The 14,407-nt window shown below is 41.8% G+C and overlaps 1 protein-coding gene across 1 annotated transcript; it reads left to right on the top strand.

The window, feature by feature from the left end:
- Nucleotides 1–4,577: 4,577 nt before the first annotated feature.
- LOC110130449 (disintegrin and metalloproteinase domain-containing protein 20-like) lies at nucleotides 4,578–7,100 on the top strand. The gene is made up of 2 exons (XM_020882471.2): nucleotides 4,578–6,619; nucleotides 6,890–7,100. Exons 1-2 carry the CDS (start codon nucleotides 4,732–4,734, stop codon nucleotides 6,976–6,978), a joined length of 1,977 nt encoding a protein of 658 aa, XP_020738130.2. The 5' UTR covers nucleotides 4,578–4,731; the 3' UTR covers nucleotides 6,979–7,100.
- The last annotated feature ends 7,307 nt before the right edge of the window (nucleotides 7,101–14,407 follow it).

The raw sequence follows: 14,407 nt of genomic DNA, 5'->3' as shown, positions 1-14,407 counted from the left end.
TCATGCTGAAGCGCTGTGGGAATGGTGTGATTGAAGGAGAAGAGAAGTGTGACTGTGGATCTATAAAGCAGTGTGAACAAGATCCCTGTTGTCTGTTGAACTGCACTCTAAGACCTGGGGCTGCTTGTGCTTTCGGGCTTTGTTGCAAAGACTGCAAGTTCATGCCATCAGGGGAGCTCTGTAGACCTCAGATCAATGAATGTGACCTTCCAGAGTGGTGCAATGGGACATCTCATCAGTGCCCAGAAGATGTCCACGTGCAGGACGGGATTCCCTGTAGTGACAGTGCTTTAGTGCAGGGAGATTTTTGGTGAAGGTGCAAAGAGTGCATCTCAGAGTTGCTGTACAGCGATCAACTCCCTGGGAAACCATTCAACACAAGTGACCCTTATCTCCTGGAAAAGAAGAGAAACTGTAGCTGAGGTATAGATAGGATCTAAGAGTTCCAAATCTGCTACATACTCACCCAGAGCAAGTCTGTTACGATGTTATAACTCAGGGGGAAAGGACCATCCCAGAGCCCCAGCTCCCTCTGAACGGGAAATCAGAGGCCTTGCTGAGCTGATCTCGGCCAAGTTCCTGTGTTTCTCTGGGCTTCGATGCCCTCATCCCTGAAGTGAGAGGGAGATTCACACCGTGGGTTTTCACTTCCGATACCCTCCACTTAAATAAAGGGATTGTATTATACTTTGAGAACAACAGAAAATTTGCTCATTTGTTCATTCTATAAATTAAGCTTATTGCTTTTTAGAGGTCAGGCTAATGAATATGGTCATTTTACAGCAGTCATCCTTCAAAGACAAAAACACAAGATTGGTCCCAGCTGAAAGCTTTTCAGACATGTAGGAAACACTTAATTTATGACTCCTTCCATGGTTTGCTGTTGTGGTATTTGACTACCTTGTAAACCATTGGTTAAACTATATTTCAGTTATGCTGTCTATAAAAACAGCACTTTTGTATGTTTTTAGTATTCTGTAACTGTAGAGTTTAGGAATTACTTTATTGGTAAAATCCCACTGACATATCCAATTTAAGTGATTTTATCAGTCAACAGCTCTTGGTGAATCAAGATTTATTGTTTTCTTTTGTGGGTTTTTTTTTTCTTTTTTTGGTTATAAACATTTTTTCCTGACCAGTAGGTAGGTTATTCATGTTCTATTTTTTCTTTTTGGCAAAATAGGAATAACGATATCAATATTCAAATACTGTTAGTTTTTATTTGAAAAAAATGTGGGGTTCTATTAGGAGGCTATAATCACAACAGTTTTATTGGAATATTCAATATGTCTCATTACAACATCCTGTCATATATAAGGTGACACAGTGCCAAACTGTAAATGCTTTATATTATTCAACAAAATACCTTCCACTCTCTGATAACATAGTAACTTCTCTTTTTTCTCCCTTGATTACCTTGGAAGTGGAAAAGAAAATATTTTTAAAAACTGTGGGGGTGACTTCCCATGACTGTAGTGAGTATGTGCCTGAGTCACTGCCAGTTTGGAAATCTGATGGGGATGCGTCATGTTATGACCTTGTGGCCTTTTCCCACAGCATGCTTCCTGCAGTGTTTTAACAAGGGCAGCCTCAATGTACTGTGTGCACCAACCGCACTCGGGCATCTAGCCCTCATATCACATCACCATGTACAGTGTTTTATCACATGTACACATGGGAAGCCAAGAGTGAGAAATCCAAGAGGAAGATTCCAGCTGTTTTTGGAAATGAACAAGTCATATGGATAATGGTTCTCTCTCTGAAAGACGCTTCCCTGGGAGAGGAGTCTACATTGTAGGATCTTGAAGGTGCAATAAATTATGGGACACACATACACACATGTCTCTTTAAGCCATGCAGAGATACAAGGAGGATTTGGCAGCCTGCAACCCTGAAGACAGCTTGCGTCAGAACTCGAAACATGATGGCATCCTTATCTCAGACTTCTAAGTCTCCAGAACTTTATATCACTCAAAAATAAGTGAGATGCTACATTGGACACTGGGAGATCCTGACAGGAACAAATAGGAAGAAAAGAGGATTAAAAGATGACATCAGTCACATAATGGCCCAGATAAATTCAAACCACCTTCTGTCAAAGTCTCAATTTTTATCTTTCAATTATATATGGATATTTCTGAATAATTTTTTCTTGGCCACTCTGCGTGGCTTGTAGGATCTCAGTTCCCTGATCAGGGATTGAACCTGGGTCACAGAAGTGAAAGCCTAGAATCCTAACCACTAGGCTACCAGGGAACTTCCTGAATAATTTTTGTAAAAGGTCACCAAAGTTATATGCTTCAAAAATACAATGGTGGGACAGGCATAAGATAGACACTCCCATTCCAAAAGGGAGAAATAGGAGGGAAGAAAGGAGTGACAGTTTCCACATATGTCTAAAATCTTAAAGCAAGAGATTAATTAATCCTCTTTGGTTCCGTGTTCTTTCCTCCCTCCAGGCACACTGGGGATTTTGTCCCACTCCCTGACTCACTGGAGTGAAGGTCTTGCCTTCCAGACACACTGAGGTGGCAGTTCTGGGTTGGACACCCAGGCCTCCTGGAGGCCTACCCCATCACTTCGCAGGGCATAGCCCACGCTGTACTTCTCATGGGCTACAGTCGAATGCCCAAGGCTGAAATAATGTGCAATGGTTCCACTAGTCTGGGGTTCTGAAGTGGCCTGCCCTCATGGCTCTGCTGGGCAGTGCCCTATTGTGTATTCTCTATGGAGCCCTGCTTCTCAAAGGTCATGAGCCCTTGGCTCCAGTAATCTCCATCCTTCAAAATCTCGGTGGAATTTGCACATTGATAGAGACTGCCCAGTGTGGACACTGCCGAAACCAGCTGCCTGTACCTTACAGAAGAGTGGCTACTGTTGTCTGTCCTGCTGGGATGGTGGAGGAGCCCAGGAGTGAGGCAAGTCTGACCCGGCATGACAAGATCCTGCAGGCACTGGAGACTCCTCCTTTGAAACTGATCTAATGATCCCTGGATCACCCTGTGGGGCAAGAGGGTCATTCTCCTATTGTCTTGTACATAGCTCCTGTTCTGTTTTGGAGAAGACTAATTAATCAAGTGGATTCTGGCCACGTTCATAGTGTTCTTTTCAGACCATGATTTCTCAATATTTTCTGTATGAATGGCCTGGGAATTTTCCAAATCTTTTAAGTTCCACTGCTCTTTGATGAACAGTTTAATCTTTAAATCGCCTTTTTCTTCCTACATTTTACTAGAAGCTTATAGAAAAAGGAAATAACCCAGCCACTTCTCCAGCACTTTGTTGAGGTATATCCCCAACTAAATATCCAACTTACGACTGGAAGTGCTACATTCCACAAATCATTAGGACACAAACACACTCCAGCCATGTTCTCCGCTACTTCATAACAGGGATGGACTTTTTAATGTTATGTTCTGTCAAGTCAGGAAAATACCTTAGACTAAGTGACTTATACATAAGACAGAACTTTATTTCTCAGCTCTGGAGGCCAGTAAGTCAAAAACAAAGCACCAGTACATTCAGTCTGGTGAGAACCATTCCTGGTTCATAGATGGCACCTTCTCATTGTAACCGCACAGGGAAGAAGGGTTGAAGGATCTCTCTGAGGCCTCTTTGTAAAAGCACCAATCACCTCCCAAAGACCCCAACTGCTAATACCATCACCTGGAGCGGGGGGGGGGGGGTTGGATTTCAACATGTGGACTCCGGAGGCAAATGTTCATCTTGAACACAACCCAGGCCAAGATTCAGAAGTTTCCCATCACTCCAGAAAGTTCCCTCCATCCCTCCATTCCCTCACATCAGGAGAGCACTGATTAAAATTCTATTCCCCATATATCTCTTTGGACTATTTCAGAACATCATACAAAGGAAGTCCTATGTAAAGCTTCTTTGGTCTGATTTCTTTCTGTTATCATATTATCTATGAGATACATCCATGATCGTACACATATCAGAAACTTGTTCGGATTTACTGAGGATTTTCCCTCTGAACGAATATGCCAGTCTGTCCATCATTCATCTGTTCAGTACTGTTTGCTTGTTTCCAGTCTATGGAATAAATTCAAGCATAATGCTGTTATGAATATGTATATAGAATCATTGTGGTAACTTTCTATGGCTAGAATCACCAAGACACAGGGCAGGCATAATTTTAACTTTATAAGGAACTATTATTATCCACCCTCACATTTCTACTCATGACACTATTGTTTTGTTCCACTCATCACCCCCAACACATTCCACGTTTGTAAAGTATGAAAGAATTTGATTCTCTCCTCAAAAGTCTGACTAAAAGAAGCTTCCACTCTCTTCTCCATGTTGTATTTTCATTACAAATTGAAGCCTTGTCTCATTTTGGTTTGAGGGCAAAAAGTCAATCACTGTCTCAAACCCCCTGATTCTTCCCCTGTGACTTTTCCAAAGGACCATGGTACCACTCAGCCCAGATATGCACTCTGTTTTTCCTAATTTCTGCCATGTTTTGTGTTCCCTAACACCCCTGTGTTAGGATCCCTAGGACCACTCAGTACAGCCCCTCCCCTTCATGAGGACACATTGTTATGTAAGAGTTTCCCCTCCCTCCCCCACCTCTCTGGGGTTGCCTAGCCTCCAGTCTGTCTCTGCTCTCCTCAGGACTATCCTGCTATCTACAAGTTGCTGCTCCAGGGATAGTCTTGCCTGCCTCCCACCGGAGCGCATTTTCTTTGGTCACAGACTTCCTCACTCATGGGGCGTGCCTGGACCCAGGCCCACCTGAGAGGTGATCTCTGGCTGCCTCTGCTCTGGCTATTCCTGTTTCCAGCCTGCTGTTCCCATGATCCACCAGGATGGCGCTTCACTTCTTCTGAAATTGTGATTCCCAGGAAGGTGTCCCACAGAGTGAGTGGAATTGAGAGACAAGGCCAGCTCTCCTACAAGATTCGCTTCAGCGGCCAAAGACACGTGGTTCACTTGAGAGTCAAGAAGAGCTTGCTGCCCAGACACTTTCCTGTGATCACCAATAATGACCAAGGTGCCATGCAAGAGAACTACCCTTATATCCCCCGAGACTGTTACCACTTTAGCTATCTGGAAGGGGTTCCTGGGTCCATGGGTACACTGGACACCTGCCACGGGGGTCTGCGTGGCATGCTGCAGCTGGACGACTTCACTTACGAAATCAAACCGTTGGAGGCTTCTTCCAAATTTGAGCATCTGATTTCTCAGCTTGTGACACAGAAAACAGCAGCAGAGGACGAGAAATGTGAGACTGAAGAGAAAGATATAAATCAAGAGTATGAGGAGGCAATGATTTCTGAAATGCCTAGAGCAGGCCCTGTGTATTTGTGGTGGCCACACAGGAAAGGCTTAAAACTTCACTACACAGTTTCTAACTCATTATATGCTCAGGACACTAATAAGACACATATAGTAGAGAATATAGTGATTATAAATAACATATTGCATAGTATTTTTTACCAGGCTCAACTTCAGGTTTTGATACGTGTTATATGTATATGGGATGGCAACGATCCGATGGATTTGTATAGCTATAATAGTGTTGGACCTGCAGTAACTGACTTTGGTTTATGGAAATTTTGGGGATTTTTTAATCAAATTCCTCATGATTCTTCATTGCTTATAACAGGACATAAAATTGCTGGGGCCTTCTATGGTAGCAGCTTTAACGGAGCATGCAATCCCAATTGGGGAGCATCATATGTATATGCTCCAAGATACCACATATTTTTAACTGCAACTATTGCAGCACATGCAATAGGTCATGTTTTGGGTGCTCCTCATGATATTACAGGTTGTCGATGTTTTCGGAGACAAAACTGTCTCATGAATGCTAATCTGGGTCTTCTAGATATGATGAGTAATTGTACTTATAACATCATTCACAGACGGATACATTCGTGGGATCCTTGTTTGAGTATCCCAAATGTACCATACAATAATTTTCCTTATGAAGCAAGACGATGTGGTGACAAGAAGAGAGATCCCAACGAAGAATGTGACTGTGGCACCCTCAAAGACTGTACTCAGGATGTATGTTGCAATTCCAATTGTGTCCTCACCCTTGGCAGTGATTGTGATTATGGAGATTGCTGCAGAAAGTGTAAATATGCTCAACCTGGATATACGTGCAGAGATATTCTTGGTATCTGTGATCTACCAGAATACTGTAGCGGGAAGACACATGAGTGTCCAGCTGACACTTACATCCAGGATGGAACCCCGTGTTCACCATCAGCTGTTTGTGTGAAGGGAAACTGTAGTGACCGTGATTTACAGTGTCAAGCCCTCTTTGGCTATAACATAAAAGAGGCTGCGCCAGCATGCTATAACATACTGAATATCAGGGGCGACCGATTTGGAAACTGTGGTGTGAGGGTGGGTCGAGGAGGAGGAAGATCTGTACCATGTGAGCAAGATGATGTTCTGTGTGGAATGCTGCACTGTGGGGATGTGAAGAAAATTCCTGGTGGTGGGGAGCACACTACTTTTCATCATATAATAGTACCTGATGTTACACCACGATCCTGCTTTGGGTATGACGACCACTTCGGGACAGATGTGCCAGAAATGGGGCTTGTAGTGGATGGTGCAAACTGTGGCCCAGGAGCATACTGTAAGAACCAAAACTGTACTTTTTTTCAAGACCTGGGTTTTGACTGTGATGTCAAGAAATGCAATTACAGAGGGGTGTGCAACAGCAATAAACATTGTCACTGTCAGCGAGGTTGGAAACCACCAAATTGTACTGAGAGAGGACCAGGTGGCAGTGTAGATAGTGGTATTCCACCTGACAAAGAAGTAGGTATTCAAGCCAGTCTGAGGTTGAGTCTAAACAAATCATTAACTCTACTGCTTCTTCGCCTTTGCCTTCTTTTCTTTGCAGCATTTATGGGTGCCACTTACTACGTAAAAGATATACTTGAAGAGGATGATACACAAACTGTTGGAGGAAAATCCCGTGAGCCCAAGTAAATAAAACTGGAGTTCACAAAATGGAGAAAATCACACTGGCACTTACTGGGAGAAATGATCAATAATCACACTGATAATTCCCAAGTTGTTATCTTCAAATAAAATGACTTGGCAATTTAAAAGGGATCTGTGTGGTTAAATGCATTTAATATTTTATATCTGGTCTTAGTCTTACTACTCCTCTCAATGATAATGGGAACTGTTAGATTCCAACCAACAAGAGGACCTGTACTTATTTATGTTGTGGTTACTGATGTTTCATGGATGTGCCTGCAGCACATCTTGTTTGAACTGGCATGCCCTTGTTTAGTAGTTTATTAGACTTTTCCTTGGTTGATTAGGTACAAATTTTGTTACTGGTTTGTGTTTTTGATAGTGTTAAACAAGCCAGACATAAAAGATAGCAATAAGAGACAAACTGACTGATGCAGTAGGAAGATCAAAAATTCCATGTCATTGGCATATGAATATCAACAGCAGTTCAACAGCCTGCTAAGTAGATAATTTTATTTATTTATATTTGTCTGTGCTGGGTCTTCGTTGCTTCACGGGCTTTTCTGTAGGTGCCGAGAGTAGGGGCTACACTCTAGTTGTGGTGCACAGGCTTCTCCCTGCAGTGGCTTCTCTTGTTGTGGAACACAGAGCACATGGGGGCAGCAGCAGCAGCTTCAGGGCTCTACTAGGGCACAGGCTCAATAGTTCTAGTGCAAAGGCTTAGTTGCTCCATGTCATGTGGGATCCTCCTAGATTAGGGATGGAACCCGGGTCTCCTGCATTGACATGCATATTCTTTACCACTGAGCCACCATGGAAGCCCCAAGTATGTGATCTTGCCCAAAGTCTTAGGCTTCCAGGGGATCAACGTTATATCTGACATTTTAGACTGAGAGGTGAAATGTACTTCCCTGGAGTTTTGTGACGGTCCAAAGAAAGGACCTAAGTGGGGCCTGGAATATGTTAGGCACTTAAAAAATGCTGACACTATCATTCTCATTGTTCTCTTGGGTTGTGCTAAAACAGAGGTGTTTCAAGTATAATGACTTTGGCATTTGATATCTCATTGTAAAACCATCAACCAAGACGCCATTGATCACTGCTGTGTTACTTCTTGCAGCCCCTAGTTATTAATGTCATAGCATCTCACATTAGATCATAGGACTTGGCTAAGCATGACCTGTCTAAAAAGTACAGGTAGAACTGAGTGCCTGATGTATATACAGAAACAAAAATTTACACAAAAGGAAATAGGACGCAATTGCTTCATAAGAGACTGTTAGAAGCAGGTCTCATAAGTGAGATGTGTTACATTCATGCTATTTATATATCTCAGATCTTGTATCAAATTCCTTTCTGAAAATATCTGGCATCCAGATGATGGCATCCAGATGATGTAGCTACCTAAGGGAAGAGGAAGGATGGATGTAGCAGAAGAGAATCAATGGAATAGCCACCCTGTGACACTTTCATTTATCCACTTTTTTCCATTTAATTGAAGTATAGCTGATTTACAATGCTGTGTTAATTACTGACATACAGCAAAGTGATTCAGTAGTGTATATATATGTGTGTGTGTGTGTGTGTGTGTGTGTGTGTTGTATATATATATATATATATATATATATATATATACAACATATATATACACATTCTTTTAAAGTATTTTTTCCACTAGGACTTGTCGTAGGATACTAAATATAGCTCTCTATGCTATACATAGGACATTGTTGTTTAATCATAATTTACCCAACTTTTACAGAGTTCTCTTAGGCAGCCCTTCTCATCCATGAGGTTCATCTGGTAGAGAAATCTGGATTTTAATCCATGACAGATCTGAGAATCAGTTAACTATACCCTTGTCAAACATGTGTTTGCATTTGCTCTTTGCACAAATGTCTATTAAAATTGAGTTGGATAACGATTTACTAACAGGGTAATTTCCTTTTGACCCAAAGACACTTGATGAAAACAGGTGGGCTGGGGGTGGGGGTGTGGACAACCCATTTGCAGGCCTAATGAGCAGGCAATTTGCCAAAACATGATAGCTGTGGTCCTTGTCACTTTTTCCCTCTCTTTATTTCTATTTTTCTGATATCTACTCATAACCTTAGTGATTTTTTATACTGGTGGAAGACCTTTTGCTTCTCTCAAGGTGTTTAATTTGTAGTACCATACACTTGATGGTGTATGGTTTTCTTGTTGGTTACCATGCTATCTCCAAAAATGTTGACCAAAAGTGTTTTACATTGAGGACAGGTGTGATCTCCCGTCTATTTTATGTTTCTGAACAGCATTAGATATTTTAGGTATAGGCCATACTTTTAAATGGTGGCTGTCCTGTGTTAAGGCCCAACATGAGTATTCCTTAAAAGCAGTTTCTAATTGGTGTCAGACACGTCAGATCAAATCATTACAGCCAAGTTAACACAATTTGATTATTCCCAGGCAAACAAGGGCAGACACACTTGGAAAGAGCCCTAGAAGATTTTCTTTTTCCTATTGCTAGGGCTGTGGCATATCAAGAAAGGGTGGAATTCCAGAACAAAATAAGAGGGAGTGCCACAAAATAAAGAAGAGAATCAACGGGACAGAAAGGAAAACAGAGGTAAGGATAGGAGAAAGCTGAGAAAAGAGTGGGATTGTGAGACACACAAACATACGAAGACATAGAAAGACAAGGTCTTTTTCTACGGAAAAAGCAGAAGAAGCAAGGTGAAAGTTACATAATAGAGGCCACAGAATATTAGAATCTACTCAAAATCTTTCATTTCTTGGCTTTTTTTCACCACCTTGATTTTGAAGAGATAGCAGGGAGTGGTCTTAAGAGATCTTCGTTCCCTGCCCAGGAACTGAACCTGGGTAACTTGAGTGAAAAACCAGAAATCCTCACCACTGGACCACCAGTGACTAGAGGCTGGGAGCAATGACCCCCTGGCTCTAGCCCCCATTTGAAAGCAAGAATGTTTCAAGAACACAAAAGCAGGAACAGTTTATTCTTAGAGACACAGCATAAATGGGAGAGCACACAGAGAAGCAGTTTGTTTATTTAAGACAGAAACAAAGCAGAAATACACACTGGGAGAGACAAGAGAGAGAGCGAGAGGTTGTCCTCTCTAAAGGAAGCGGCAGTCAGAGGTGATTTAAATCACTTAAGTGGGACAGTCCTTCTGGGTCCTTGTTTACCTTTGGTCAGTTATCTTTTTTCACACCTGACCTGCCCTAGGACCCTCCCCAGCATGCCTTTGCAAGTTTTTGCAAAGATGGATTCCACTCCTGAGGCCTGTGGGGGTATGTCCACACTTATTACAGGGTGGTACCTCCACCCTTTTTGACCCCAAGGAACCTTCCTGCACGTGTGCAGACAGGGAGGTTTTCCTTGATTTTAGGAGTGGTCCCCTTTTCTCTTTACTTCAGAAGAGTTCGGCTTCTGCCACTGGCTTTGTCCTTAGGTTGGCTGGGGGAAAACAAAGCTTTGGTTTTACTACATTTGACAAATACCAGCTGTCCATACCAGGGGCCCATCGATCTCCTACCTCAAACTGAGGTAGATTGCCCATGGTATGATGGCTATTCTAATGCCCTTTCTTCTTCAGGGGCCACACTCACAACTCTGACTTCCCCAAGAAGCCAGAGGGGGCCACTACAATTCCAGATCTTACTCAATGAGACTATACTACTTTGAGAAGAAATTAACAAAGGGTCTTTCTGGCAGATCATATATCTAGAGTAAATCTGACCAACAGTTTGAATAAAATAGGAGTTTCTCTGGTAAAAGAACTCTGAAGTAAAAGGAGGTACATGATCTACCTTAGGAAAGATGCCTAATTTTCTGCTTGTCCAAAGATCTTCAGAAAACAAAAGAAAAATACTGACCTCATTGTGTCAAAAGGTTGACCTTCAAGAGATTTACAGCCCCCATAGAATGGGAAAGACTAGAGATCTCTTCAAGAAAATTAGAGATACCAAGGGAACATTTCATGCAAAGATGGGCTCAATAAAGGACAGAAATGGTAGGGACCCAACAGAAGCAGAAGATATTAAGAAGAGGTGGCAAGAATACACAGGAAATCTGTACAAAAAAGATCTTCATGACCCAGATAATCACCATGGTATGATCACTCACCTAGAGCCAGACATTTTCGGATGCAAAGTCAAGAGGGTCTTAGGAAACATCACTACAAACTATTTCAAAGCATCACTATTTCAAAGCCTGAAAGATGACGCTGTGAAAGTGCTGCACTCAATATGCCAGCAAATTTGGAAAACTCAGCAGTGGGCACAGGACTGGAAAAGGTCAGTTTTCATTCCAATCCCAAAGAAAGGCAATGCCAAAGAATGCTCAAACTACTGCACAATTGTACTCATCTCACACGCTAGTAAAGTAATGCTCAAAATTCTCCAAGCCAAGCTTCAGCAATACATGAACCACGAACTTCCAGATGTTCAAGCTGGTTTTAGAAATGGCAGAGGAACCAGAGATCAAATTGCCAACATCTGCTGGATCATCAAAAAAGCAAGAGAGTTCCCGAAAAACATCTATTTCTGCTACATTGACTATGGCAAAGTCTTTGACTGTGAGGATCACAAAAAACTGTGGAAAATTCTGAAAGAGATGGGAATACCAGACCACCTGACCTGCCTCTTGAGAAACCTGTATGCAGGTCAGGAAGCAACACTTAGAACTGGACATGGAACAACAGACTAGTTCCAAATAGGAAAATGAATATGTCAAGGCTGTATATTGTCACTGTGCTTATTTAACTTATATGCAGAGTACAACATGAGAAACGCTGGGCTGGAAGAAGCACAAGCTGGAATCAAGATTGCCAGGAGAAATATCAATAACCTCAGATATGCAGATGACACCACCTTTATGGCAGAAAGTGAGGAAGAACTAAAGAGCCTCTTGATGAAAGTGAAAGAGGAGAGTGAAAATGTTGGCTTAAAGCTCACCATTCAGAAAACTAAGATCATGGCATCTGGTCCCATCACTTCATGGCAAATAGATGGGGAAACAGTGGACACAGGCTGACTTTATTTTTCTGGGTTCCAAAATCACTGCAGATGGTGATTGCAGCCATGAAATTAAAAGATGCTTGCTCCTTGGAAGGAAAGTTATGACCATCCTAGACAGCATAATAAAAAGCAGAGACATTACTTTGCCAACAAAGGTCTGTCTAGTCAAGGCTATGGTTTTTCCAGGGGTCATGTATGGATGTGAGAGTTGGACTATAAAGAAAGCTGAGCATCAAAGAATTGATGCTTTTGAACTGTGGTGTTGGAGAAGACTCTAGAGAATCCCTTGGACTGCAAGGAGATCCAACCGGTTCGTCAGGACTGGGTGTTCATTGGAAGGACTGATGCTGAAGCTGAAACTCCAATACTTTGGCCACCTGATGCGAAGAGCTGATTCATTTGAAAAGACCCTGATGCTGGGAAAGATTGAGGGCAGGAGGAGAAGGAAACGACAGAGGATGAGATGGTTGGATGGCATTACCAACTCGATGGACATGGGTTTGGGTGGACTCTAGGAGTTGGTGATGGACAGGGAGGCCTGATGTGCTGTGGTTCCTGGGGTCACAAAGAGCCAAACACGACTGAGCAACTGAACTGAACTGAACTGAACTGAACTCCAAATTATAAACAAACAAACACACCAAAAAAGAAACAAGGAAAAAAATGAGAACAGGAGAAGGAGTTACCTCCACACCAAAAAAAAAAGGGGGGGGGGGTTTGACCAGTTCTGTTTTTTTAATTTAATTTTTAAATTGAAGGATAATTGCTTTACAGAATTTCGTGGTTTTCTGTCATACATCACCAAGAACCAGCCATAGATACACTAATGTCCCCTGCCTCCTGAACCTCCCTCCCATCTCCCTCTCCATCCCACCCTTCTAGATTGTCACAGAGTCCCTGTTTGAGTTCCGTGAGTCATACAGTGAATTCCCACTGGCTCTCTATTTTACATATGGTATTGTAAATTTCTGTGTTAGTCTCTCCATACATCTCATCCTCTCCCTCTTCCCCTCCCCCCGTGTGCATTGGTCTGTTCTCTATGTCTATTTCCCCATTGCTGCCCTGAAAATAAATTCATCACTACCATCTTTTTAGATTCTATATATGTGTGTGTGTCAGTATACGATATTTACATTTCTCTTTCTGACTTACTTCACTCTGTATAAAGGCTCTAGGTTCGTCCACCTCATTTGAACTGACTCAAATGCCTTCCTTTTTATGGCTAAGTAGTATTCCATTGTATATATTTATCACAGCTTCATTATCCATTATCTGTCAATGGACATTTAGGTTGCTTCCATGTTCTAGCTATAGTAAATAGTGCTGCAACTAACACTGGAGTACATGGGTCTTTTTAAATTTTGGTTTCCTCAGGGTATATGTCTAGGAGTGGGATTGCTGAGTCATATGGTGGTTTTATTCCTAGCTTTTAAAGGAATCTCCACAGTGGCTGCAGTTTACATTCCCACCAGTAATGCAAGAGAATTCCCTTTTCTCCACACCCTCTCCAGCATTTATTGTTTGTAGACTTCTTTTTTTTCTTTAATAGACTTTTGATGATGATCATCCTGAGTGGTGTGAGGTGGTATCTCACTGTAGTTTTGATTTGCATTTCTCTAATAATGGCCTGGTGTGCTGCGATTCATGGATTGCAAAGAGTCGGACACGACTGAGTGACTGAACTGAACTGAACTGAATAATGAATGATGTTGAGCATCTTTTCATGTGTTTGTTAGCCATATGTATGTCTTCTTTGGAGAAATGTCTTTTTAGGTCTTTCTCCCACTTTTGATTGGGCTGTTTGTTTTTCTGGTGTTGAGTTGTATGATCTGCTTCTATATTTTGGAACTTAATTCTTTGTCAGTTGTTTCATTTGCTATTATTTACTCCCATTCTGAGGGTTGTCCTTTCATCTTATTTGTAGTTTCCTTTGCTGTGCAAAAGCTTTTAAGTTTAATTAGGTCCCACTTCTTTATTTTTGTTTTTATTACCATTACTTTATGAGGTGAGTTATAGAAGATCTTGCTTTGATTTACATCATTGAGTGTTATGCCTATGCTTTCCTCTAAGAGTTTTATAGTTTCTGGTCTTACATTTAGGTCTTTAAAACATTTTGAGTTTATCTTTGTGTATGGCATTAAGAAGTGTTCTAATTTCATTCTTTTGCATGTAGCTGTCCAGTTTTACCAGCACTACTTATTGAAAAGGCTCTCTATGCCCCATTGTATATTCTTGCCTCCTCTGTCAAAAGTAAGGTATCCACAGGTGCATGGGTTTATCTCAGGGTTCTCTATATTGTCCCATTGGTCTGTGTTTCTGTTTTTGTGCCAATACCATACTGTCTTGATGACTGTAGCTTTGTAGTATAATCTGAAGTCAGGAAGACTGATTCCTCCAGTTTCATTCTTCTTTCTCA

Source organism: Odocoileus virginianus, chromosome 6 (genome assembly GCF_023699985.2).
Source record: "Odocoileus virginianus isolate 20LAN1187 ecotype Illinois chromosome 6, Ovbor_1.2, whole genome shotgun sequence".
In the NCBI taxonomy this organism is placed as follows: domain Eukaryota; kingdom Metazoa; phylum Chordata; class Mammalia; order Artiodactyla; family Cervidae; genus Odocoileus; species Odocoileus virginianus.
The sequence above is the reverse complement of the archived record's forward strand: the minus strand, read 5'-3'. Positions and strand labels throughout refer to the sequence as shown.